At 39.2% G+C, this 25,715-nt stretch overlaps 1 protein-coding gene across 3 annotated transcripts in view; it reads right to left on the reverse strand.

Moving 5' to 3' along the window:
- Positions 1 to 25,715, reverse strand: part of fgf14 (fibroblast growth factor 14) — a 105,985-nt gene that overhangs the window by 75,742 nt on the left and 4,528 nt on the right. Inside the window, exon 1 of one of the 3 annotated variants that reach the window (XM_044216039.1) lies at positions 11,647 to 11,866. The exons of the other annotated variants lie outside the window; for them this stretch is intronic. Within the exon in view, the coding sequence (XP_044071974.1) occupies positions 11,647 to 11,719 (73 nt within the window). The 5' untranslated portion in view covers positions 11,720 to 11,866. Of the gene's footprint in view, positions 1 to 11,646; positions 11,867 to 25,715 lie in introns of those variants that run through there. 3 annotated transcript variants of the gene reach the window in all.

The following is a 25,715-nucleotide window of genomic DNA, read 5'->3' on the forward strand; positions in this document are numbered from 1 at the left end:
AGTCATTCTATTTAATAATAGTTTAACTGGAACACCACAAAACACATCATGCCCATCACTTCCTCACTGTTACTAAAGAGCCTGCTGCACGCAAAAGTGCTTCCTGCTCCATGTTCTAAAGAGGGAGGGGGGTTAAAACTATTATAAATTTAACAGGACAGAGTGCAAGCAACAGCTGCTGTACTGTATTCAACTGTACCAGGCCAGCACACACACACACACTTATTCACTCTTTAACAAACTTGCCGTGAGTGCTGTATTACAAAGCTTGCTTTATATTTGATGTGCGTTTTGAACAGTAAAGCATTGAGAGAAACATCAGGCAACAACACAGAGCTCCATTCAGACTTAAAAGGCAGCAGATGTGGGAAGACAGGGAAAGGAATATGCAGATAAAACTCTGATAATACATTTAGATTTCATCTGTGAGTCATACAAAGACACAAACACACACACATATCCTATACACACACAATTACTGACCCAGACTTAATTTCACCTTCTATTATTTCCCAAGTACAAACAAGTCTAGACTTGACTCCAGGTGGGAAACAATGGTACTCCAATTAGAAGTGAAAAGCAGAGCAATGGGTTCGTGTGCGTGCATGCACAAACATGTGCAAGTGTGTGTTAGTAATATGTCGTGGGAGAGGTCTTTTGTTCCTGTACAGGTCACCCTGGGTGAGGCCGGACTCAACAAAGGCATCAATGAATGAGTCCCAGGTGAACACAGGTGGTTCACAGCAAAAATACACAGGATCACACACATACATGCATGCACAACCACTGTACTGTAAGCACACATATTTCAAAGGTTTTAGTGACACAACTTTAACAGTTTGACTTCCTGCTTGTCAGCATTTCTTCTGTACTCCAGTCACACACACACAAAAACAAACAAGCATGCACATAGCACCTGCTATACCTGTAGCTAGCCCTTTGCTGCAACAGCAGCAGAGAATTCATTCATTGAGATAACCATACAGGGAATTGACTCTGCTGGTTAGAAAAACAGCAAAATACAGGGGGAAAGGACAGAAAAGTACAATCATCATATAATCAAAGCACACGCTCACTGCTCATGTCTATGTGAGAGCAGGTGGGACTTCCAAGTCTGGGTTAAGTTATCAACTATAGAGGTCATGTCTCCCCAGGCTGACAACAAACAAACAGCTTTTAACAACTGCAATGTCGCTGATAGCAAAAAACAAGCTAGCACTGGATTTTAAACGGGAGCTGTAGCCTGGCTACTGTAAGGAAAATGTGGGACAGGGAGAAACGGCCTGGGCAGCTCAAACGCTCTATAGGTTGCACAGCAGCCTTTTTGCAGAAGCCTGTTTTGTAAGCATGTTTGTCCACACAGAACCACTCCCCAGCTTCCATCACATGCATTGTATCAATAAATAACACTTTCCTGAGCCATGACAATTCCATTATGAATATTTCACTTAATTGTTGTTTTTTTAAACATTACACACTGCTGAATAGTTCATGCTTTTCCAGCCTTAACCGAGGCCTCTGCACAAAAAGCCATTAAAGTCCAAACATCTAGAAATTTGATGTCCCTGTCAGCCTACTTTCAGGGCGGAAATAACTGAACCATCACAGTCATTTCTGTTATTTCTTTTTGTGTGTATGTTTAAGTCCCTGTGCATGTGTAAAAACGTCAAAATGTACCCTAAAAAGAGCACTTAGTGTAGGTTCAGACAGGAACGTGAAGGAACTTTCTTTAATTGGTCTTTTCTGTAACATGTTCTTAATGTGGTTAAGAAGCGTGTGTCAGCTTCTTACAAAGATTAATTAAAGAAAACCTCAATGACAAAACCCACTGAGTTACATAAGTTAGTGGAACGGAGGGTACCTACTGTAAGAGAAAGGGCAAGACTTCAGCTCTCTTTTGCTACTGTGGTTGTTGATATCTGCTATTGCTCCTGTTAACTGCAACTTCAATGACCAGTAACTGCCACTGCATTGCAAGCTGACAATGTAGTTGAAGTATCTATGGAATCACTGCCTTCCACCTGTGCTAACATGCAGAGCTCTGTCAACAAGCTCACTTATGCTGCTTCAAGAGTGCATAGCCATACTAGAGGCACGGCAATGTCGATTTGTTGGTCGGACCACCACTTTGGTCCAAACTGAAATATCTCAACTATTGAATGGATTGCCAGTATATTTTGTACAGACATTCCTGGTCCCCATAGGATTAATCGACTTTTCATCTAGTGCCACCAGCAGGTCAAAGTTTTAATTTGTCTAATAATTTGGTTTATGACCAAATGCCTGCAAAACTAATGACAGCCTCAGCTGTACTTAGTGCTATTTAGCAAATGTTAATGTTAAAGTTAAAATAAAATAGTTAACATTATACCTGGCAAGCATTGTCATTGTGAGCATGTTAGCATGTTGATATTAGCCTTTAGCTCAACGCACCGCTGTGCCTCAGTACATCCTCAAAGAGCCGCTAGCATGGCTGTAGACTAATTTATTATTCAAATATTCCATTTGAATAAATATAAAAGTTTATTGTTACACAATTTTTATTGTTATTACCTGTGTTTACCTGTGATTCAGAACAGGGAGGGGATTGTTTTTCTTCTTTTTGGGAGGGTAAAGTTGCTTAGATCAGACCTTTAAACACCAAGATCGATTTTATTTGCAATATTTGCCTATGACAGTAATTTCTTTGACTAAATATTCATCATCCAAGTCTTCCATTCATATTCCCCCTTCAGAAGAGCCTGTAGACATGTTTACGTAATGAAGCTCAGCCCAATGGCCATATGTAGCACAACATATCTAATGCCTTATATGTTGTCTTGCACTATACATCACGTTGTACCACAGAGCAATAAAACTGGGCCTCGACATATGGCCCTCTATCTTCTGTGTGATATACTGAACCATAAAAGGGCCATGATCCTTCTCTCACCATGACATAATGTGGATAAACCGGCAAGTCTGAGACTTCAGACCATCCGCACAATATATATCAGTCACATCCATATTTACTGAGTCACGAACACCTTGTGTTGTGTCATTGAATTAAACTATGAGACAGCTTCAATTACTTCAATCAGTTACTACTCACGAACATGTTTTGACAGCAGTTGACATATTTATGGCAAAGGGTCATGATAGACCTAAAGTCACTGAAATCAAATCGGACAATAAAAATTCACTTCACCATGCATTTTATATGGTTTCTATTTTGCACCAAATACATTTCATCACACACATTAAAAAAAACTACAAGGAATCTACTTGTTAACTGACAACATGCCATTCTGGCACCTCACTGCACTGATGGCTTTTTTGCTTATGTTGTAGTTTTAGTACAATGCCATTAACCCTCAGTTGTCCTGTTACTCACACTTTATCCCTATATATATATATATATATATATATATATATATATATATATATATATATATATATATATATATATATATATATATATATATATATATATATATATATATATATATATATATATAGTGTTCAGTGGTCTGTTCCTCAATCTATTTTTATCCCAGCACTTCTAATAAGATCAGCTCAAAACACATTAATAAAGAGAGTCTGAGAAGGCAGTTTTCTGAAGAGTGCAGCAGCAAGGAGTGGCACGGTGCAGGGTGTATATGACACAAGGACCTTGGTGCTTCGCCGAGTGTCCTTGTCAGTTACTCTTACTTTTCCTCACCATCAACATTGCAGCCAACATCTCACATCAGTGGGGTAATCAAATAAGAACCAGTGCAAATCAGTAAATCTGACAACTGGATTTAGCCAGGACCCATGTGGATGAGTGTGCCACAAACACAGAAACACTACTATGTATGAACCAAGATTGTTTGTAATAACATTAGATGACAAGCACCCTGCACATTATCAATGTTGTGAGTGTTTTCCTGATGAAAAATTCAAACCTTTAATATCATTAGCGAGAAAATTGCAGTTGATAGATATTTTGTTTCAGCTATTGTAGTGATGGAAATAAGAAAGGAAAACAAACATGGCTCAAATGAAAAACCCACAATGGTAAAAAATATTACTCCAGCAACATTAACCTAACAAAATGAGATTAAAGTGAATTAATAGTGATTGAGCAGTTTGTTGTCTCAACTGTAGAGCAGGCACACAGTGTATCTGACAAACTTGATAAACCTGCATGTTCCTTCACTCAAGCTGCTAGAAAGTCTAATTTCATAATTAACAGTTTTATCACTGTGAAACAATTTTCTCCTGCACTAAAGAAAAGGGGCAGAAAAATAAAGCACAGATTATTTGTCTTGTATAGAACTTTTCTCCTTTTTCAACAGTCTGTCTGGGACAAAACATGATGACTTTCCAATTTTTTCTGATTCAGCAGAGGTTCAGCAGTTGCCGGGGCTCAGCTTCCCTGTCAATGCTCATTCTATTATAAAGTCTCAGATCTGACATATTTTGCTCTTGCTCGCATTGATCCATGATTGTCGCACATATTTTCCCACTCTATTCTGACTGCTCAAAAAGACTGCTGATTTGGTTAGTGAGAAATGCATGCATCCCTCTGCTGTCGCAACCTTCTTTTTCAGAGTCAACAGAATCTAGAGTTACTGTGGAGATATTAGAAGACCTTTTCTTGCTGCCATGGTGAATTGGAGGGCAATGAGAGGACATTTGGCCCCCATCAACCGGACTTTGGCATGCAAAAGACCAGTCCTGCTCAGTCTAAAAAGGATCAGATTTTACTGACAGGTCATTTTGGAGAAGGTCTAGGGGAGCCGATGTTGCCCTTGCAGGGAAAAGTGATACAGCAGAGGAGGAAGAAAGGAAATAAAGTGCACCACAAACAGATAAGAGGGAGATAAGGAGACCACTGGGGAGACTGTGGATTAGACTGTTGGCTTAAAAAGGCAAAGAATCTCAAGGTAGCATTCAAATACCCAATGCTACAGTCAACCGCAAATGCACACCTTATCAGGGCTCACACACACACGAAATGGAAAACAAGAGAAAGTTAGTTTAATGGTTGACTTCATCTACAGTCTGTCTGTGTATGTTGACATTTGCTCTAGTAAAGCCAAGCATGTAGACAGCTAACAGCACTGCTCCTTTAAGTTTTATAGCAACAGAAAGACAAGTGAACAATGAACAGGTTGAATGCCCTGGGGAGACAGATGCAACAGTCAGATCAATCAAGTCGCCAATAAAAATGTACCAGTACCGTGATGTTGATAGGTTTTCAATGTAGCGAGTCCCCGGGACCCACAGGTGGACATTTGAGTGGGTCCCAAGAATATTGAGTGGGTCCCCAATATAATTTGTTTTTTTTGACAAACTGTAATGTTAAACTCGTGTTTAGGGATGGGTATCATTAGGATTTTATTGATACTACTACTGTTATCGATACTCTTATCGGTTCCTTTTCGTTACTAAATAACTGCTTTTTAAAAAATATATTTCTTTTTTTTAAAAAAGAATAAATTCAGAAAAGGATTAGAATTTAATATTTTAAATAAAACTAAATGTTTCTAGAGCAGCAACAGTAACATTTACAACAGCAAAGTCACTATATAAACTCAATAATATCTCACTGGTAACAAAGCTAAAATAAATCATAAATATAATAAATATATAAATCATAAAATAAATAAATCATATTCCTGACATCAAAATACTGAGTGAAGTTTAGAAAGAATGAAGAACACAGACATCAGTCAGTATCAGTCCTTCCTCCTGTCCTCTGTCCTCCTCCCTCTGCTGCTGCTGTGATTCACTGCAGGTAAGTTACCGCAGGCAGAGAGAGGAGGGGTTAGTTTGTCTCAGCCAGCCGTAAGTTTACAAGAATTTGACAAATTTTAAGATACGTGACAAACAAAGCTAAACAGTTAGACTACAAACAGACAGCTTTGTTTTAGCTTGTTTGTAACAACTTGCTATTAGCCGAGCTAGCACGCTGTGCTTGTGTAAACATAGCAGTGGATCAGACTGCAGACAGAGAAGATTTAAATATCGCTTTCTACATGTTCACGTTTTTGCTTGTTGAACAGGTGTATTGAAAAAGTATTGGCTTTTTACTCGAAGGTTTTATTGCATTTACAGTAATGAGCGTAGTTGTCATCAACTCGAGTAATCTCCACCGCCTCGTTGTTGTTCTGACTGCGCTCCGTGTATGTGTTTTTGTGCTCAGCCCTGACACAGAGAGCAGAGGCTGCAGGCTGATAATAAATTACACCAAGTTTTTTGACAGAGAAGTTTCTTTAGTTTATATATATGATTTCAGCACGTATTTGTTGTTCACAAATGAATGTAGCATTGTCAGGGAAAAAATAGATGCGTACTGCATCCTTTCAGATTTTAATGCGTCAGAGACCCAGGACACATACCTACAAACATCACTGCCAGTACAAAAAAACAAGTACAAAGCACAATAAATCCAAATAATACACAGGAGATTAAAAAAAACTCAATAAAATTCATGGCACCAAAACCACATTATCGAGAACATGTTTCCATATAATTGCATTAATTATACCCCTATTACACAGGAAATCTGCGCATGACATTCTCAACTGAATACACATTCAACCTGGGTTTGACCCATTCATGAGACTGCTGTCACAGGTTAATCCCTTGGCGTCACCATTTAGAGAGTGTGCAACTGCAGATCCATACACTTCACTTCGAAACCACACAATTACACAGAATTACATTATATAAGTACCAAATAAAGTTAAGTTTCAATTTAGTTTCTCTCTTGTGCTCCCTTGTTTTCTATGCCTAGTTTAGCATAAAGGTGGGAAATGGCTAGACCTGCGATCTCCTCAGTGAAGTGCCTACAAATGTCTCCAATGCTCAATATTTAACATGCTGTATCTTGTTGATTTAATCTGTTCACAAACAGAAATTCAAAACAACAATTTGTAGATCTAGAGTGAGGAGTTAAGTAGTGTAACAGTCAGTGTGTTTACATGCACTTACAGGTTACTCCAGTGAGCTGATTTCTTAAACGTCATGTAAACGAGAAACCTGTTTTCCATAATTGGGGTAGGGGATTAGAGAAATCAGATTTTCACAGCTAGATTTCTCCTGTTTCTTGGCCATGTATATGGGTAACCGGGTTTCTAATCAGCTTTTTAAATGTACGCCTGTGCATGACAAAAGACTGCAGACAGAGAGAGTAAGGGTGGGGGTATGCTCAATCAGAACTAGTTTGCACAATGTGTTGTTCAACCACGTCGGATATCAAAAGTGTTTATAGTTGTTTTGAACAGCCACACTGGAAGATGGAGTGAAAAGCCGGCTGTCAAAGAGACGGGGGAGACACAATATCGATTAAACATGGGGATAACGGCGCACATTTTCAGACAGTCTGTCCTGGAAGGCATTCATAGTGTAGCACTCGGTTGTTGTTGTCACATGAAAAATGACATAAATAGTTGTGTCAAGAATGTAAAAAGAGAGGTAGAGAGAGAAGTTCAAACCCTAGCTCCTTTTTCACCTCTGCACAGCTGGTAAATCACGGGGTGAAGCGGGTGTGAATGTCAGATTGTCAGTTTGGGAAAGTTACACAAATGGTCAGACACAGCACCCCCTAATCTGAAGTTGGAAAGCTATTCAACCATTCATCAAGCACTTCTGACAGAGTATAGTGGCAGCTTAACACTGTGAGAGTAGTGCAGGAGGATGAAAGGAGAGATAATTACACATGATATATTCTGGTTTTTAAAATAATTCATCCATCCAAAGTCCAACTAAAACTAAAACATAGCCTGTCAAAATCTAAGTTGGCTTCTACCAGTGAACATCTAACTGTTTGTAAAAGTCAGAAACATGCTGTGAGGAAAAGCTGTGTTCTGTCTGCCCTCTCACTGCGACATCAGCTCTGACACAGACACACAAAAAAAACCAAACAAACAAAAACAAAAGAAAACAGTTATGTGGATTTACAGTTACCAGGTTTCAACTGCACATGTAAAAATGTTCTCAGATTACCTGGTTCTGTGAGTAACATGGTTAGTTAAGTGCATGCAGTGCAGTGATTGTGCACAGTGACCTGTGAAGATGCTGTGACAAAAATTCTTCTCTTCTTCATTTACAGACTCCTCTTTCTGTCAATCTGTCATGTGATCCTCAGCAGCAGCAGCAGCAGCAGCAGCCACTCTTCACTTTTCCTCTCTCATTTGCCTCTAAAAAAAGCTTAAACTTAACACCTATCTCTTACCCCTCCACCCTTCTTTTTCTAAAAACTAACAATAATATACACAGTGACGACAACATACTCAATACTTAACTTACAGTAGATGTCATTATTCTTTCATCGCAATGTATTCTCAATGGATTATACATTATTCCATGAATGAAATACTCAATATGAGGTAACTTTATCTTACACATCAGTACATCTAGTGTAGAATATTATAGTATTCACCACTGTGAGTGCTTGAATGGTCTTCCCTAATGATCTCCTTGGAAATAGTGAGGAGCTTATATCACAAAGATGAATAGCATGGGGAGGTCAGGCAATTAGGTCAGCACTGTAATGTTATATTCTGTTTCCCTCAGTACTTAGGAGATTCTGAAACAAACCACACAGTTTCAATTACAGTGTGTATAAGGAGAAATACTAAGAGGGATGGATGGATTCGATTTTTATCTGTTTATATATTACACCATAAACATTCCAAAACCAGCCTTTGGTTTAAATTGATTTTCACATGGATTTGTTGCCCCTTAGGATCTAAAAGTTATGTTTCCTGTAGCATAGAGATACTACCTACTGTAGTTGACACTAAATGTGGTTAAATATTCAAAATAATACAGATAAATTCCTTTTAAATAATAAGCCCTATGTAATCGCAGGGGTCTGCAGATATATATATTTTTTATTTTTTTAAAGATTAACATCAGACTAATGGGTACAAAGTACTTAACCTTCAGTGTAGGAGAAAGTACATTAACCTATCTTTTAGCAGGTCTGCATATTTGATTCTATAGAAAGCTAGGCTAAGTTCACTGCTCAAAACTGCATGCAAAGACATTTGGTATGCATCCTCATGAGTTTTTCTGACTCTGGGCAAGTAGAAAAAGAATTCCAGAAACTGAATCCTTGGAATCAGCTTGGATTATGTAAAAATTTGGCAAATGACATGATTGAAGCCAGCAGTGGTATTTATTTAATCACATACTGGTCACGTTTCCTCCCCTGCATTTATGGTCACTGCCTCAAATCCATATTGTTCCAGGCAGCTTCTTTTCCCTGAGATTAAATTTTTTTTTTTTTTTTAAATCAATACAGCTGATCAGTCACAGATTGGTCTCACTGGTCATGAATCATACATTTGTCATGTAACACAATATAACAGTACCATGTTAATCAGATCCTTTGATGGGAGCCGGGGAGGAATGGAAGGGCTGAAGAAGAAAATTAGCAACATATTTCTGTAAGCTAACGTCTGATAGTTTGTCAGAGTACACAGCTTCAGTAGGGGCTCTTGGTTATTGCCTGAGCAAGGCACTGTCAAACACCTTGGCCAGGCCTTTTCTCACTTTGCTGTGCATACAGCGTTATAACACACTCCCACATTCACACTGCAAATCCGTACTTGTGTAGGGATGATGCTACAGGCTCAGGGACCATCATTAAAGCACCATGTAAACCCTTAATGATGTAGCAGAGAAAAACATCCATTACACTGAGGAGTTTCCCACAAAAGCACTTTGGACAAGATTTACTAGGAAAATGCCACAGAGCAAATGTGCTTCAAGTTCAAATTCAAGTTCACAAACAGTTTCAAACGTTTCAGCAAATGCCAAATCTCCCACAACCTTAACAAAGTAGTCATTTTAACCCAAACCGTGATCATTCCTTAAATCTAACAGTCGTTTTTGTGCCTAACTCTAACCAAACCTTAACCTTAGTCATAAAACAGATGTATTTTTCAACAATGATGTAACAGTTTTGGACTGCACAGACAAATGATGTCGTCGTGGCGATAGTGGCGTCAGATCACAAAACGCTTCTATGTGTTGTTCTAGAGGGCAAACGTATTTTGTTGCTTAATTTGGAAGACTTGTTGACACAAAACCACAACACCCAGTCCTGTTTGTTTGCTGCTAAAGAATACTTCTTCCTGATAACCATTTTTTGTTATTTGTATAATATTATATATATATATATATATATATATATATATATATATATATATAAATAACCACTACCTCCTTTGTGGCTTGTGCAAATCCAATCTGAAAAATCCATAAACCTGATCTTAAAAAGGTAGAGAAATTTCCATCCAGAACTGACCGTCACAAATTGCATGACCTTAGTAAATCTAGCGGAATACACAACCTCAATTAACATAATATATCCACCTAGTATTTGCATATTTATCTCTTAAATGCATATGAAATAAGGAGAGAGGTGCACCGTGCAAATGACACACAAAGAGATTCTAAAGTCATGCGATAGTGGCACAACCTAAAGGTGCTCAGCCATCTTGTCTATCTAACCCACTTTCTCCTGTGTCTTTACTTCTTTCAGCTTCTTTAACACCTGCATAGCTGCAAGACAGAAAGCAGAGTAAATATGTTCATTTTTGACCAATGCTACTGTATATTGATGGAAAATGTTGGCCAATTTAGGTGACAAATTCCCACTTCTCTACAAGCAGCAGAGGCATTAATCGGTTTTCACATCACATCTGGTGATTCTCTGTCTCTCTTTCAAATACAGTACACTTTAATTTGTTAATACATTGACGCAATGAGTTTCAACATTGGTTTTGAGCTGTTACATAACTCTTCAACAGTAGCATAAAGAGAAGTCTAAGAAGAGATGTTCTGTTGAGAGCATCACAAAAGGCAGCCATGATGTTTGTCCTTGGGGCCCGTGTATCGTGACTCTGTTGCTATAAGAGCAGGTCTGTCAAAATGACTACTTTTGTTAGCCATTATCAGAGAGCAATTCTTATATCGCATGTTGGATAAGATGTTGAGGCGTGACTGCAGACTAACTCAATGTGAGCTGTGCAGGTCTGCCAGGTTTTCAAAGCTCTGGGTGTCTCTCAAGAGTTTGTCACCGTAGATCCACAGCCATGCATCAATCTACTTGGCTTCCTTACTTGGCCTTGAAAAAGGTTCATATTTTATGCAGGACAAATAATACAAAATAAACTCTAGAAGCATTGCATACATTATGAAATTACCTCCTCCTCTTTGGCATGTTGCTGCATAAAAATAATTGGGAGAGTGAACCACATACACATAGACATGCCAACATACTCACTCTCTCTTACACACACACACACACACACACACACACCAAAGTGTGACCTTCAGCTTTGATCATCTGCAATGCAGTGATTAGTTTTATTGGTATGAAAGCAGACTGCTTTGATAAGACTTTTCCCCTGCTCACATGGAGTTCACATCATCTGTGCTTCTTTTATATGTCACAGACTATTCATGTCACTCACACTGTGAATCAGTTGAGTGATCTGACATTAACAAAAAAAAAAATACTGTATGTCCCGTGTTTAACTTGTCTACTGTCATGACATCTATACAGTTGGACCATTTTAAAAAGGGCAACAAGTGTAATAATTGTGTAATTATGTCAAGACTCTTGTCGAATAGCTCGCCAAGCTCTCTGCTGGGACTCACCGTGCGCTCCTTCTGCCTTTAGTGCCTTGCGTACATGCCGCTCCACAATCTTAGCAAAAGACATTGCCTCCATATCTGGCTGCAAGAGCCTATACTGGATCAAGCCTGATTTCTTTCAATTAACTTTGATGACAAATGTAATATCGTTTAGAAGAAGTATATCCTTTGCACTGCTGTTCAGGTTTTCACACCCCTCATGATGTCCCACAGAGCTTGACACAACCTTTTAACCCAATCACACGAGCATGGCCACCTTCTCACACATATACGCACGCATACCTCGCCTGTCACCCACTTGTGAAGACCCCGCCACCATCTCCCAACCAGAACTTTCCAACATGCAGATAACTATATCCCACAGATAGCACTGACACTTAATCAGCTGGCTGAAGGTAACCTACCAGAAATGTCAAGTGATGTCATGTCATGGCTAAATGGTGTTGCTGAAATGGCAACTTAAACACTGCCTGGATGGCATGCAACAGCAATTGAGTGTATTGAGTCCCCCCCCAAAAAAGTATCTCAGAAATATTGCGCGGCTGGTGAGTTTAGCTACATGTTGTTTGTACAGAAGTGTTTCAGCTTCCACTCTGTCCCCTGGTGCTGCATTTGTCTGGTTTCTGACACACTATACCTGAGTGCTTCACCGTCTCTAGCCTAGTGTGTATAACTGAAAAACAACTGGCCTTTCTGCGCAGAGAGCCCAGCACTCACCACCACAAACAGGTTACTTAGTGCCCACCCCATCATCTCTCCCTCTCTCTCCTTTTCTCTATCTCTCTCTGAAAGACAACAGCCACAGGGGGGACCAGCCTAAAACTGTGGGAATTGAACTTCAAGATAGGCATGTGCAAGAAGTGAAAACAAGCACGAAAATAAGAACTTCCAAAAGGTCATCATAAAAAATGTTGACAAAGCTATGTAAGTGCCCAGGACAAAAAAGGAAAGCAACAAAGTGTTGGGCTTGCCGGGTATGATGAATGAGACGGAAGCTCTGAGGCTAATGTCATTTTCTTTTTTTCTTTTTTTTACAGCAAAACTGTTTAGAAGTGTTCCACTGCTCCCAAACAATGTACACAAAAATGAATGCATACGGGGGGGGGGGGACAGAGGCAGCAGCACAATACTGCCTGCTGCACTGCAGCAAAAATCTACACAGCATACCGTAGCCACCACACAACCTCCAGCACTGCACAGAACAGACCCCTGTACAGAGGGAGAGGAGTGACAGAGACAGAGCGAGGTAGACACTGTCCGTGTGTGGGTGGGTGTGTGTGAGTGAGTGAGTGAGTGAGTGAGTGAGTGAGTGAGTGAGTGAGTGAGTGAGTGAGTGAGAGCAACAAACTGGGAAAAACAAGAAAATTGAATAACAAAAAAAGAAAGCAAAATGTTATCTTTATTAGTATGTTCTCTTTCCAAGATATTCAACAAATAATCAAAAACCAAGAGAACTTTGTATGTGAAAATATGCATGCAACAGTTAAACACTCCATACTGAAATCTGTAAGAACATCCTCTGAGTCCAAAGAAACACAACAAACAATGGATGATGCACTGAATTAGGCCAATTTCCACTTTTACTCAGGATTAAAAAAAGAGAAATAAAATTCTCACAACACCTCAAAACCAGTTAGCCCCAACTGTTACAAAGCTCTGTGTTGACAAGATGTCAAGAAGTCCCCTCAACCAGCTGGTCATTAGGCACAGTTCCTCTAAGTGGGCATTCAGACTGAAAACAGCCCGGCAAAGGGCTGCGTTGGGCTGGGGGGGGATGGTGCATGTTGTTTCAGGTACCAGTGGGACAAAAAAATATAATCCAGGAAGTCCAGTTTCAGCAATCAATCCATGCTCCTGAGGGCTTCTCAGATGCCAAAACACTGCACAGCGGTTTATAACATTATGAGGAAGAATTTTACTGCTCTGGAAAGTTATCATGGCAGCAATCATTTTATTTTTAATTTCAATGATTGTAAGATAAACGGTAGAAATATGAAGTTACAAAGTAAACTACAAGGAATCTGCGTTTTTACGTATGTGATTGGCCAACGCAGCACCTTGCTGAATGGTGTCACATTTCAGTCCGACAAAAGAGGAGCCAAGTTCGATTTTTTTGCAGAGGGACCCTGTGTTTGTTTGCCAGCAGCCACTGCTCCCCGTCCCCTGCTGTGTCGACAAACCGACCTCATTCAAATGAATGAGAAGGCTGCATTTTTTCACAGTCTCAGCAGAGACTTTTGACATCTGGACCAACCAAATGATAGCCAAAGAAAAACAAAAGTGCATCAACCACTGGACATCTGTCACAAAAACCTCAAAGCAATTTAGAACTGAGCAGACAATGTTGAGTGGCAGATTACCATGAGTGGCTAGAAACAGAGATACTGAAAGACTGAGTGACCAAAACCTGGTCACAGAGACAGCTGGAAACCCAGAGAAAACAGTTCTGCCAACAACACAAGGTAGAGACAGAGCAACACTGCAGCCTGTAAAAAGAATTAAGAACCAAGTTCTCTACCAAAATAAAACTTAAATACCAAGAACTCAACACACTCCCAAACCAAACCAAAATTCAATATTTACTTGGGCAAAAAATACTGACAATACCATCGAAGCAGTAAAACACAGTATATCAGAGCAGGTCATAGCTTGAGGGAAAACTAGCAGAACAACGCATCTCTTTTCTTGTATAGCCTAGTTCTCACCACCATCTTTCCATTCAGCAGGTAAATCATATGTGCAAACATTACGTTGTCTTTTTTCTTGAATTACACTGTACACATGGGAACACTGTTCCTTATTATGGTCAGAGAGAGCGAGCGAGCGAGTGAGAGACAGAGACAGAGAGAGCATTCTGCTCAGCTTATCCCATCAGTGGGGAGCACAGTTAGATGATGGACAACAGTAATAAATGTGCTACAGGACAACAGTGAATGATGAAATCATATCAGCAATCGATCATAATCAAATCATTAAAATGTACTTCCAGGACAGGAAAGAAGCAGATCCAGCTGACCTCGCTCTGCGTTTCCCTCTACCAGTCCTCACTGCTCTAGAACAGTACAGCAGCAAGCCATCACTTTAGCAGTGTGCCTCTGGCTGTAGAATTTGTAGTAACACGTAATTGTGTTACAATAACACAAACACACGCCAGTATGTTCAATCTGGTGCGTTTGATAAAGGTTAAAGACATTATATTCCTGTCATCAGAGCCACAGGGAACATGACCCATCCTTCTCGCTGTGCAGCACAGCAACATCCTAATGTTACTGCATCATATTCCATTCCTAGATGACGGCGTGGAAACAATATTACTGATAATACGGGGACTCACTCAGCACGCTCTGTCAGCCCTTAAACCCTTCAGTTATTGGGTATTTTTCTACTTTAACATTAGGCAAAATATTATATGTTCTATAATTCAGAACCAGATTGTAATACTTTTGTCTAGTGCTTGAGTATTATCTTCTGATTTAAGCAGGTTACAACAGCTCTAATAGATCACTTGTGTGCAAATATGACGTCCACTGACCCCATGTACACATACAAATTTTATTATCAACTTTTAATCATGCTACAATTTTGGTAGCATTACAACTTTGACTTCCCCCTTTCTTCTTTATTTTGAGAAAATGTGTACCTTTCTGTCCCAGTACTTAAAGGGGAAGTCAGAGTCAGAGAGTCTGAAACTCTGATGCATGTATGTCGTTGCCTTTCTCCGCATTCACCGTGAAGATACCATATGTTCTTAGCAAAATTCTCACCAAAGATATATGGTTTGTCTTACCAAAAATGCTGAAATGTATATATTCATAATGTCACTAATTTCACCATTTACAAATTAAAAGATGATATAAATATTATGACCTACATGGTGTTTGCAAGCACACACATTTGCAGTGTACAGCAATGGTAAATTAATATGCATCTTTTAGCAAAAGTAGTTCCAACTAAAAATGCAATTGTTATAATTTATAATGGTGACAGTGTTTGTTAAGGAAATATTTAATATGAAATTAATGAAAACAGTAATTGTTGTGCAATTGCTTCACAAATAACCAACCAAATAGAATATAAGTAAATATCAATTACACTTTCAGAAAAGTATTACTCAAGTCATTTTCATAGGGATGCACCAATCCAACTTTTTCCTCTCCTTATACTAATTACAATACCTCAAAATGTTATTTATTCTGGATATAGCCACCTGCATGCAATGCATATACCTTAAGTTCTGTATGTGTATTTACAGTTACCTTTTACCATGGTCATCTTGGATGATACTGTGATGAAGGCCTCTTAGCAAGTTACTCTTAACATCACTCAAAATAAAATTGGTGAGTGCTACCTGGAGGATTTTGGTACCTGCATTAGCTATTACCTTTTAGACCATTAACAATGGCATGGTCATCTATCAATTGAAACTGTTCCATTAGAACTACAGTGTGACTGTACTGGAACTGTGCCAATGGCTTGGTGAGCTACTGGTCATAGGAAACAAAATTGAAATAACTTTAGATACACTTGTATTGTGTGCAATTGTTTGTTTTCAACACAAGCATTAATCAATGTGACTGTGTTACAGTAACACACATATCTCTGTAAGTTATATAACCACAACATTACTTTGGGTTGGATCCAGATCTGGGAAAATACTGAAGAGGAGGGGCAAGGACTGTAGACTGTAGCATGAGTATTAGAATAGAAGCAGTAAAGACAAGTGTGTGAAAGAGTGCACATACTGAGAAAGATATTAGAAAATAGGGAGATTGAGAGGTGGTGGAGTGAGGGGACAGAGAGCAGGACAGTGGATACTGATAGATAAAAGGTTATGCAGCTAGCAGATGCTAGTCTACAGCAGGCAGAGTTTAAACCATAAAACATCTAAAAACATGGACTAGTGTGACATCAATCATAGGTTTCTCTGGGGGCATTTTGAAACCTATTCTGTCAGTTTTTGGGAGCTTGTGTGGATTCTGACGTCTGCATCACTGATAAGGAGCTACGTAGTCAATGACTGCGGTAAGCATGGCAAATAGTTTATGGTTAACTGCAGTGAATGCTGTCATCTTGCATCAGAAAACTTAAATGTTGAATGGACAAGGAAATTAAATCAGGGTGAAATTGTGTCTATAGAGACCTGCTCTTTACAGAAAATCTGGGTATTTTTCATCAATGAGTCTTGTCAATACAGCACAGCTGCCTCTGATGACCCCTTCGGGCCCCTCATATAGACAATCATACCTTTGCAGCTTCTCAGTTATGTTGACTTGTATGGCTGAAATGATAGCTCTCTAGGGTGTCTTTCAGCAGGAGATAAATACTCCCTTTAAAAACATCTCCACTAATCATGTCAGCTTCCAGCTACAGTTTCACTCCAAATAAGGTATACCTTATAAATAAACATGACTATAGAACTATAGGACATAAGTTCTCAGGAACCAACAGAAATCTCTATGACAAATAGTAATAGCAGCAGCGACTGTGCAGGAGTCAGGAACTGGTTCCAATTGAAGACCTGTTTTTGCTACATTTCACAAGAACCACAATCTTGTAGGTGAGTCACTTATCTCAAACACTTGCAGTGTTAAGTATCTGAGGTTTGGATTTTTATAGTGACTGCATAAATTGCCACAAATAATGGGAAATAGGATCTAATTACATAAAGCATGTAATTAGCATAAATAAAAAAGCATATTATATTTCTTCTTTTTTTGTAACTGGAAAACAAAAACAAATGCACATTTTACAATTACTGTACATGGCACAAAGTTACAACTATTTCTTCTTGAATACAACGTGAGTTAACCTTTCATTACTTTTGTTGATGCTCTGTTAGTATGGAAGCGTATAGGGGACTATATTAAAATGATAATGTAAACTTGGAAATGAAAATGTAATTCCACAATGGCATATAATTTCTTAAGTAAAAATGAAAATGCAATAATCCAATTTTCTTTTCCCCACAGTCGTATGGGCGTTCTATGACCATATTAAAATGAAAATGGAAAAGCTGTTTAACACTGGCAATAGACTGGGGGCGCTGTTTCGCTTATTGCATTTGAATATTGTCCACTGTAGAGCAGGTTAAGTCTTTGAAAATGAAATGTCAAATGCTGTTTTGATTTTCAAATCGTTAGAAAATTATAAATTAATGGCGACTTAAATAATGCTTGCATAAATGGAAAATCAGGCATTGTTAATATTGCATTTTAATTTTCAAATTTGAATTACCATTTGAATATTGTCTACTGTTCAGCAGGATACGACTTTGAAAATTAAATGTCAAACAGCTTTTCCTTTTCTTAATATGGTCATGGAACACCCAAACGTATGTGAAAATGAAAATTGGATTACTGCATTTTCATTTTTACTCAAATAAAAACATACATATGTGGAAAATTACAATGCTATTGTGGACTTACATTTTATTTCAAAGTTTACATTATCATTTAAATATAGTCCCCTATACGCTTCCAGTTTCCAAAGAACCTGTAATGTCTTTACCAGGAGAGCATATACAGAGCCAAAGTCATGATGTCACATCCGGGCTAGCCTCTGTTCCATTAGCTTCTACTCAACGCAATCTCTTATTTAGCATTTCTTTCATCAGCCTTTCTGAAAACAACAATTACTTTATGAGCACAGAAAAAACTACAGCTCCCATGAAATTTTACAAGTACCTGTATTTTCGACATCGTAGCTTGGTTTTGTCCATCCATAAAATTCACCAAAGCTCTCTTATAAAGTCATTTTTCCAGCTTCTATAAAAATCACAGCTGTCTAAAAACGTCTTCTTCTGAATGTTTTCTTACTTCTGGAACAAAACCCGGATGTTGTTTCACTTCGGCTCTCTATGGCTATTCGGGACACTGATCTGCTAATGTCACAATATTAGCCCCTATAGAATTAATAACTTTTTTTTTGATCAAATCAACAAAGCATAAGGATGTGATCACATTGTCACATTTAATAAGGCTGTCCACACAACAGGCATCAAAACACAAGACTTAGTTTCAACAATGCTCTCCAAAATGTGGCGGCAACACATGGCACATTTGTTGCAATCAAATCAGTTCTGATTATTAAGATTTTAAAACATGTTAACTGTAGTTGACAATGTTGACTATATTACACTTGAATGTCACGGCGATCGTTTCATATCCTGAACTCTGAGACAAAAGCTATCTCTGGAGACAAAAGCCCACACACCTATTAAAATGGTCTCATCCGCTTTCACAGTGGTAACATCAATTGCGCACAGAGGCATTTCTGACACCGTGCATTTTTGGAAATGATGATGAACTTGAGCATGCATCTGTGTCAACTGCTACTACTGGTCCTAAATCAATAATCTCATAGTCTAAATGCATTATTATCTTGTTCTTCATCTCTCTCTCTCTCATCACTTTGTCACTTTATTGTGAATCAGAGCACAGTGCATCAGCCCTGCACAGGAGCTCAAACAGCTCCAGGAAAATCACAGCAGCTCCACAACAGCTATCATGTGTCCAGTCCTCTGGTGTCCTGGAAGCCGTGAGCATTAAGATGTGTCATGTGTTAGAGAGACCCTACTTAGAGTTGTGTTACGCCCCTGCTCACGCTCACACAACGCCACACATTCCCTCACAGAAGTGGAGGATATGCCACACAGCTCCTACTATTAAGGACAGAGGATGAGCCAAATTACAAGATGATTTATGGAGCCTTCATAAGACACAGGGCAGAAAACCAAGTGGGGAAAAGCATAGGCTAAAATATCCTGCTGCGATGACTATTTTGAGATGTACCTCAATTTCCCAGTGTTCCTTGAAAAGAATAGAGCTTTCAAAATTGTGCATGTCCTTGGTAAAGCCAGTTTTACTCTACTGAGGTCAGTGAAATCAGGAAGTCCTTGAAATGAATATTATATGGTAATAAAAATAAAACATTTAAACTTGCACCTGTGTGTTCAATTTTAAGGTTACCTCCAATAAGCACAGTTAAAAGGACGGGAAGCAGCCAGAAGAAATGTCTGTGTGTGCAAGCGTGTGTAAGGTATTATACAAGCAAATGACTGCCAAAGCCCTCCCCCAAGCAGTGATTTTCCAATCATGGCTTAGCACCTATAATTAGGCACGGCAGGCATCAGTTTGCAGTAGCCAATCTAATAAGTGCAAGCGCACATTCCTGGTAGATTACTAACGTGAACGGCATATTACAGCTGTTTACGTCACGATCATTGCACAAAAGATAAAATAACTGTCGCTGTGATAACTTTCCAGAGTCTTAAGATCCTGTGTGAGAGTATTACAAATCGCTGCGCAGTGTTTTGGCTTCTGATAAACCTTCAAATTTATGGATCTGGTGTCAAAGTGAACTTCCTGGATTGTAGTTCATTGTCTCACTGGCGCCTGAAGCAACACAGACCCACCAATGCAGCCCCTTGCTATTGCTTTAACACAGGGCTGTTTTTGGCCTGAACGCCCGCTCATAAGCTCAACTTAAAATTGTGTTTTAAGTCGTCTTACTGTAATTTCTAGACAAGAAATTTCATACAACTGACTGCTGAGAAACAATTTATTACACTATCTGAAGTTATTCCTTCAAATCTGACAAGACCATGCCAGTACCCATCCACCAATGGCTTATTTCATCCCTCTGTGTCAAACATAGCTCAAAACAGCCACAGAAACAAAGCTGCCGTCAGAAACTGTGGAAAGGAAAAGTGCTTTTGAGCATTTGTTACCATAGGCTTTTTAGTGTGATTGCTTTGATTATGCTTTGTATATGGCATGTAGACAGCCTAAAAAAAATCTTCCTCACAAAGCTGTCTAACTTTGCTAAATAAGCATCATTCATAGTAATCACATTGTAATTCTCATTCAGCCACATGACGTTCCATGTAGCAAACCGTATCTTTGACTCAAATCACAAAGCAATCAACTAATCATTGCTCCTCGCTCATTCTACTTGCAGTTCATTCTGAGGATATTTGTTTGGCCTTTAACAAGGTTGCAACAAATTTGTCAGGTATTCAGTGTGCTTTATAACACTTCTTTACACCAAATGGGTGTTGTACACCAACATTTTGAGCAAAACAGAAATGTCATCTTTTTAGCTTGAAATGTTTTTATATATTTTTGGGGAAAGGAAAGGTGCATTAGATGATCTACCAAGTAAAGATATAGCCTTTAAAACGGTTACCAGGGCTACAACAGTTTATTCAAAACGACAATATTATCTCTAATGTCCTTAATCTACTAAATGGAAGTTGCAATAAAGGTAGCCTCCTTGCACCATTAGCTATAAACAAAAATCCATCCTCTGTACTTTACCTCCATTTGGAAAGACTAATAATTTCACTGTGTTATTATCTGTTATGCAAGCCAATATTTATATATTTAAACCTGCATTCACAGATTTTTTGACACTTGGGGAAAGCAGAAACAAGCTGTACACAAAACTGACATGTTATCAATTTTTAAAAAGGCAATTTCAGTGCTTTTCAAATGGATGTCCAGTCAGTCTTGATGGTATATGTAGTCCATTGAGGTAAAACATTTGGGACGGCTCAATCCGAGCTTCCCCCAGCCCACGTGTCGAAGTGTCCAAGTACTGAACCTCAAATTGCTCCCAAGGTGTCTTCAGTATGAGTGTGTGTGCGTGTGTGTAATTGATTAGTTTCTTTGGACTGATGAGCAGTTGGGGGCCATCAGGGGGGTGAATGTGATATGTAGTGTGAAGCACTTTGAGTGGTCAGAAGACTAGAAAGGCGCTATACAATTTACAGTCCATTTATCATTTACATTTGCAGTGAAAGAAAGCTAACTTCACCAAGTAGTACTTCCTGCATCCAGTGCCAACATTTGATGTAGTTGGAGGTACGGAAGAACTACAAGCGATTTCAGCTTGGATTTCTAGCTTCTGCATCTGGGTAGCTGGGGGCGTGCTCTAGATGACAGAACACCAAAGACAGAACTTCCTTTTTATCTTCGCTTGTATTGCAAACTAGCTACGTTTCCAACAGCGAAAATGGCATTCCAAAATAAATATGTTTGCAAAGGATGTTGTGGACGAGGATGCATTTTACAGTGTTTTTGCTGACTCGGATAGTCAGCCATATTCATTCGAGCCAGAGTATACGCCGAAGAAATGCAGCGAGAGAGGCTGAGGCTGCAGCTGCATTAGCCATGCAAGAGAATATGGCTGGTGGAGACTATCCAGAACCTGAGTCGCCGAGAACACTGGTGACTGGTGGTGCTCAAATTGCCCTCCAATGACAACAGAAACGTAATCATTCTGCTGCAATTAATTTCAGCGTGGGCAGTTTTTGTTGGAAGACGCCAAGTTTTACTCATCACTTGGAGAGAGGTGTGCTGGAAGTCTTCTTCATGATCCCGGAGAGAAACTGGAAAAGACAACGAAGACCAGCACGGCTGAGAGGGCAGATGAGTATTTTTTTTACCTAATGCTATGTTTTGGCCAACAAAGTAATGAACTAACGTTATAGGCTACAGGTAGTACTCCGGGCGATGTTAGACTAATGTTGTAATATTGAGGGACAGTCAGGAGAAACTGTGTGAATGTTAAGCCTCCTTTGAAGCCAACGAAATAACGAGAGTAGTATGTTGGATGCCGGTAACTGTTTTTTCATGGTTTTGTGGAAATTTATTAACATTACTGCAGCAGCTAGCGTTTGCATTGTTGTTATAAGGAATCCCGTTCTGCCAGTATATGTGTGTGTGTTGCTGCTTTATGTAAATTTACTTGAAAAACATGCCCTGAAGGTAACGATATAGCTAAGATCAAACTGCAGGAATTAATTTGCTTGGCAACGTTGAGTAACTTCGATTAGCACCCAGCAGCTAGCTTGCTCAAAGCACAAAGCTGTAACGTTAGTGGCCCGATGGCCACTGAGGCCGAGGCTAATGCGGATCCGATTCCTGCTCGAACATGTGCTGTGGTCAAGGTTTTTGGTTTAGAAGTGGTTATTGTGGTGACATTAACGCTAGAAGTGCAGCTAGACTCGGTTAGCTTGTTATACAGAAAACCGCTGGGTGAGCATGGGCGTGAGATGCTCACGTGCAATGCATCCTGGTACATGTAGGCGTTGCAAGCACGGCTCTGCTGGCAGTGCCGCTGAGGACAACTCGGCTTTCTCTGTCAATATAGCACTCACTGAGGAATTTATCGCTTCAGTGGACCACAATTACCATCAACACTGACTGGACATCCTCTTAAGAAGTACCAGATTTTCCCTTTAAGTTGATATGGTCAACTTGTTAGCAAACAGTTGATCATTTATATATCAGCAGATACGGAGCAACTTTGGCATTCATTTGGAGTTGACAAATGAGGCGAATATCTGGCTGCTAAATGCTCCACTATGTCCACCAGCTAGTTGCTAACTTTGTCTGTCTGCTGTTTGGTGCTGAGCAGGTAGCGCCGTCATTTCAGTGATGCTCTCGGGCCGTAAAACCAAAACAATGAGCCAAAATACACAGAAACTCTCCGTAGAGCTGAGAGGACCTGTAGAGTCTGGTGATAATTATCTGTAGGTTCGTCACCATGAGCAACACTTTTACATTCAAAGTCATTTGATCCATTGTTAATACAAAAATATTTGCTTATAGCAGCTTTAAATCCAATAATACATTTTGCAGTTTGGTGCTGAAAAAAAGAATACATATAGAACAAGAGAACATAATGGCACTGTTTTCTAGCTGCTCTCATCCTTTTGTTTTCAAAAGGGTAAGATGTATGATGAAATACATGTCAATATGCACTTCATCATTGCACTCATTTTTGCATGCACACCTACACTAACAGACCTCGAACTAATTGGAAATGCTAAAGATCAGCGTATCAGACAAACAAAACATGTTTCCATCCCAAAACCTATGACAGAACTGATCCATTTCATGGTGTTCCCCCTTCAAGTGAACCCCCATCAGGCCAAACCTTGAGGGAAAGGAGAGCAGCGCTGTGCACGGCCCATGAAACCATCCACCTGCAGATAGCACCCAGCCAGGACCGCATGTCCCATAATTCCTCTCACCTCTGCAAACAGGGGCATCTGGGAAGTATCCAGAGCATCCTGGGAGATGCTTCATGTAAATTCAGATTTATTTTCGACAGACATTAATCCTACCCTCCAACAGCTCACTTTCTCTTCTTGCTCTCTTTTTCCTTCTCTCGTTATACATATACTGTATATACATTTGCTCGCTCATCTGAGCTGATTTGTATTTAAACTTGATTGTCTCTCAGAGGGAAGTAGAATGCCAACCAGGAACTTGAATCTCATCACCCCTGCACATCATATTTCTCAAGAGCAGGACAGAGACAGCTTCTTGTTGACCTGTGACATACCAACTGCAACTATATGCAACTGAACCTCTCTTTCCAAATGATCACAAAAGCATAACAGGAATCACAGCATTTTTACACTGTCATGAGAAGAAAAACAGTCATTGACAACCTCAAGGTTCGAAATCATTTTGTTCCATAATGACAAACATTTATCCTTTTTCTCTGCATTCAATTGCATTGTGAGGATGTGTGTCCTTATAGCTATTTTTAGAAACAAGGTTCATCAAGTACATTTTTTTTAGGATGGCCCTTATAAATGTGCGAGCATTTGCTAAACTTGTTAACTGTAAAGCCTGTTTGTTTGTTTTTATCTTAGCTGTGATAAGCCAGGGCCTGCAAAACCCATGTGTATTATCAGAAAAGCTCCTGCTGTTTAGCCATTTACAAACTTACTGCAATGTTTCTGTATGAAACCTAGCAACATGCCATGGTGGTTGGAGGAGGATATTTTTAGCCAACCCTGCTGTTATTCTAATTGTAGGAGTTCTTGTTTGAATCTTACCCATTCATTTTAATTACACCGCCGTTTCTTTGTTACCACAAATTAAACTACTGTGGCTATGTTACACAAATGAATCAAGCATCATTTAACTGTATAAAAATTCTGTCCCCTTTTAAATTCTCAAACAGCATGATTTTGGAAAAAAGCAGGATCTGAGATATATTGCTCTTGCTCTGAGGTGAGAATTAGATGGAGAAAAGACACCAGTAGTATAATCTGAGTTATTAAAATGCATATGTAATTTCAGATTATTATGGAAGTCTCTGATCAGCAAAGAACAGTGCACAGTAAAAATAATATTTTACACTGAAAAATTAATAAACTTGATATGACAGCAAACAGCATCTAGACACATGAACATGCACCTTATCAAGGGATCATTCAATATGCTGACGCAGTCGTTCTTTAAAAGGTTTTAACAGCCTAGTCATGAACCTGTCAACTGCAGTTTATAGCCATATAACTGTAGACCGTGTAAACAAAAAAAGTGTTGCCATTGTCCAAACAAGTAGCTTTTGTTTATTTGTCTCTACTTATTCAGTTTTTATGATTTTATGAGACACAATAAAATATACATCCATAGATTTATTTTCAAATGGTTTATGTGCCTCAAATTATAAAACATTTTAATTTTCAGAGCTCAGTTTTTAGCACCAGTACAAGGTTATATAGTCTTCCAATAATCAGTGTAGTTGGCCATGCCAGAGATTCAAATAAATTATCTTGGGTCACAGCTTCATGAGTGTGAGGTCAAGCTAAAGCTCAGGGTTAAAGCTCCAGTATACCCATGGAGCAAACAAGAGCAAAAGCGTTACAGTGCTGAAGCTATGGTTTGGCTTCCTGGCTCTGTCACACATAACTGAGTTGTGTTTCCCTTGATATGCTATGAACCATCCTCACGTGGATGCCAGGGTGTTCTGTGACCTGTACTGTCACTCTGCTGTCAGTGAGCCTCTGCTGTGCTAGTCTGAAAAAGCCACCTACTGACTTCACACATCCACTGCAATTCTGCTTTTTCAGCAACCTGGCTATATGTCATCCACATTAACTGCATTCAACGAAACTACAAAGTCCAAGAAATGTCACAGAGCACCATCAGTTGTCTGCCTTTATTGCATATGGCAGTTCATTACATAACGTTTTCCTCTAACGTTTACCACAAATGCCCTCATTAGACCCCTGTCACTCATTGTAGCTATATGATCTATTCAATAAT

The sequence above is a fragment of the Siniperca chuatsi genome, linkage group LG12, assembly GCF_020085105.1.
Source record: "Siniperca chuatsi isolate FFG_IHB_CAS linkage group LG12, ASM2008510v1, whole genome shotgun sequence".
In the NCBI taxonomy this organism is placed as follows: domain Eukaryota; kingdom Metazoa; phylum Chordata; class Actinopteri; order Centrarchiformes; family Sinipercidae; genus Siniperca; species Siniperca chuatsi.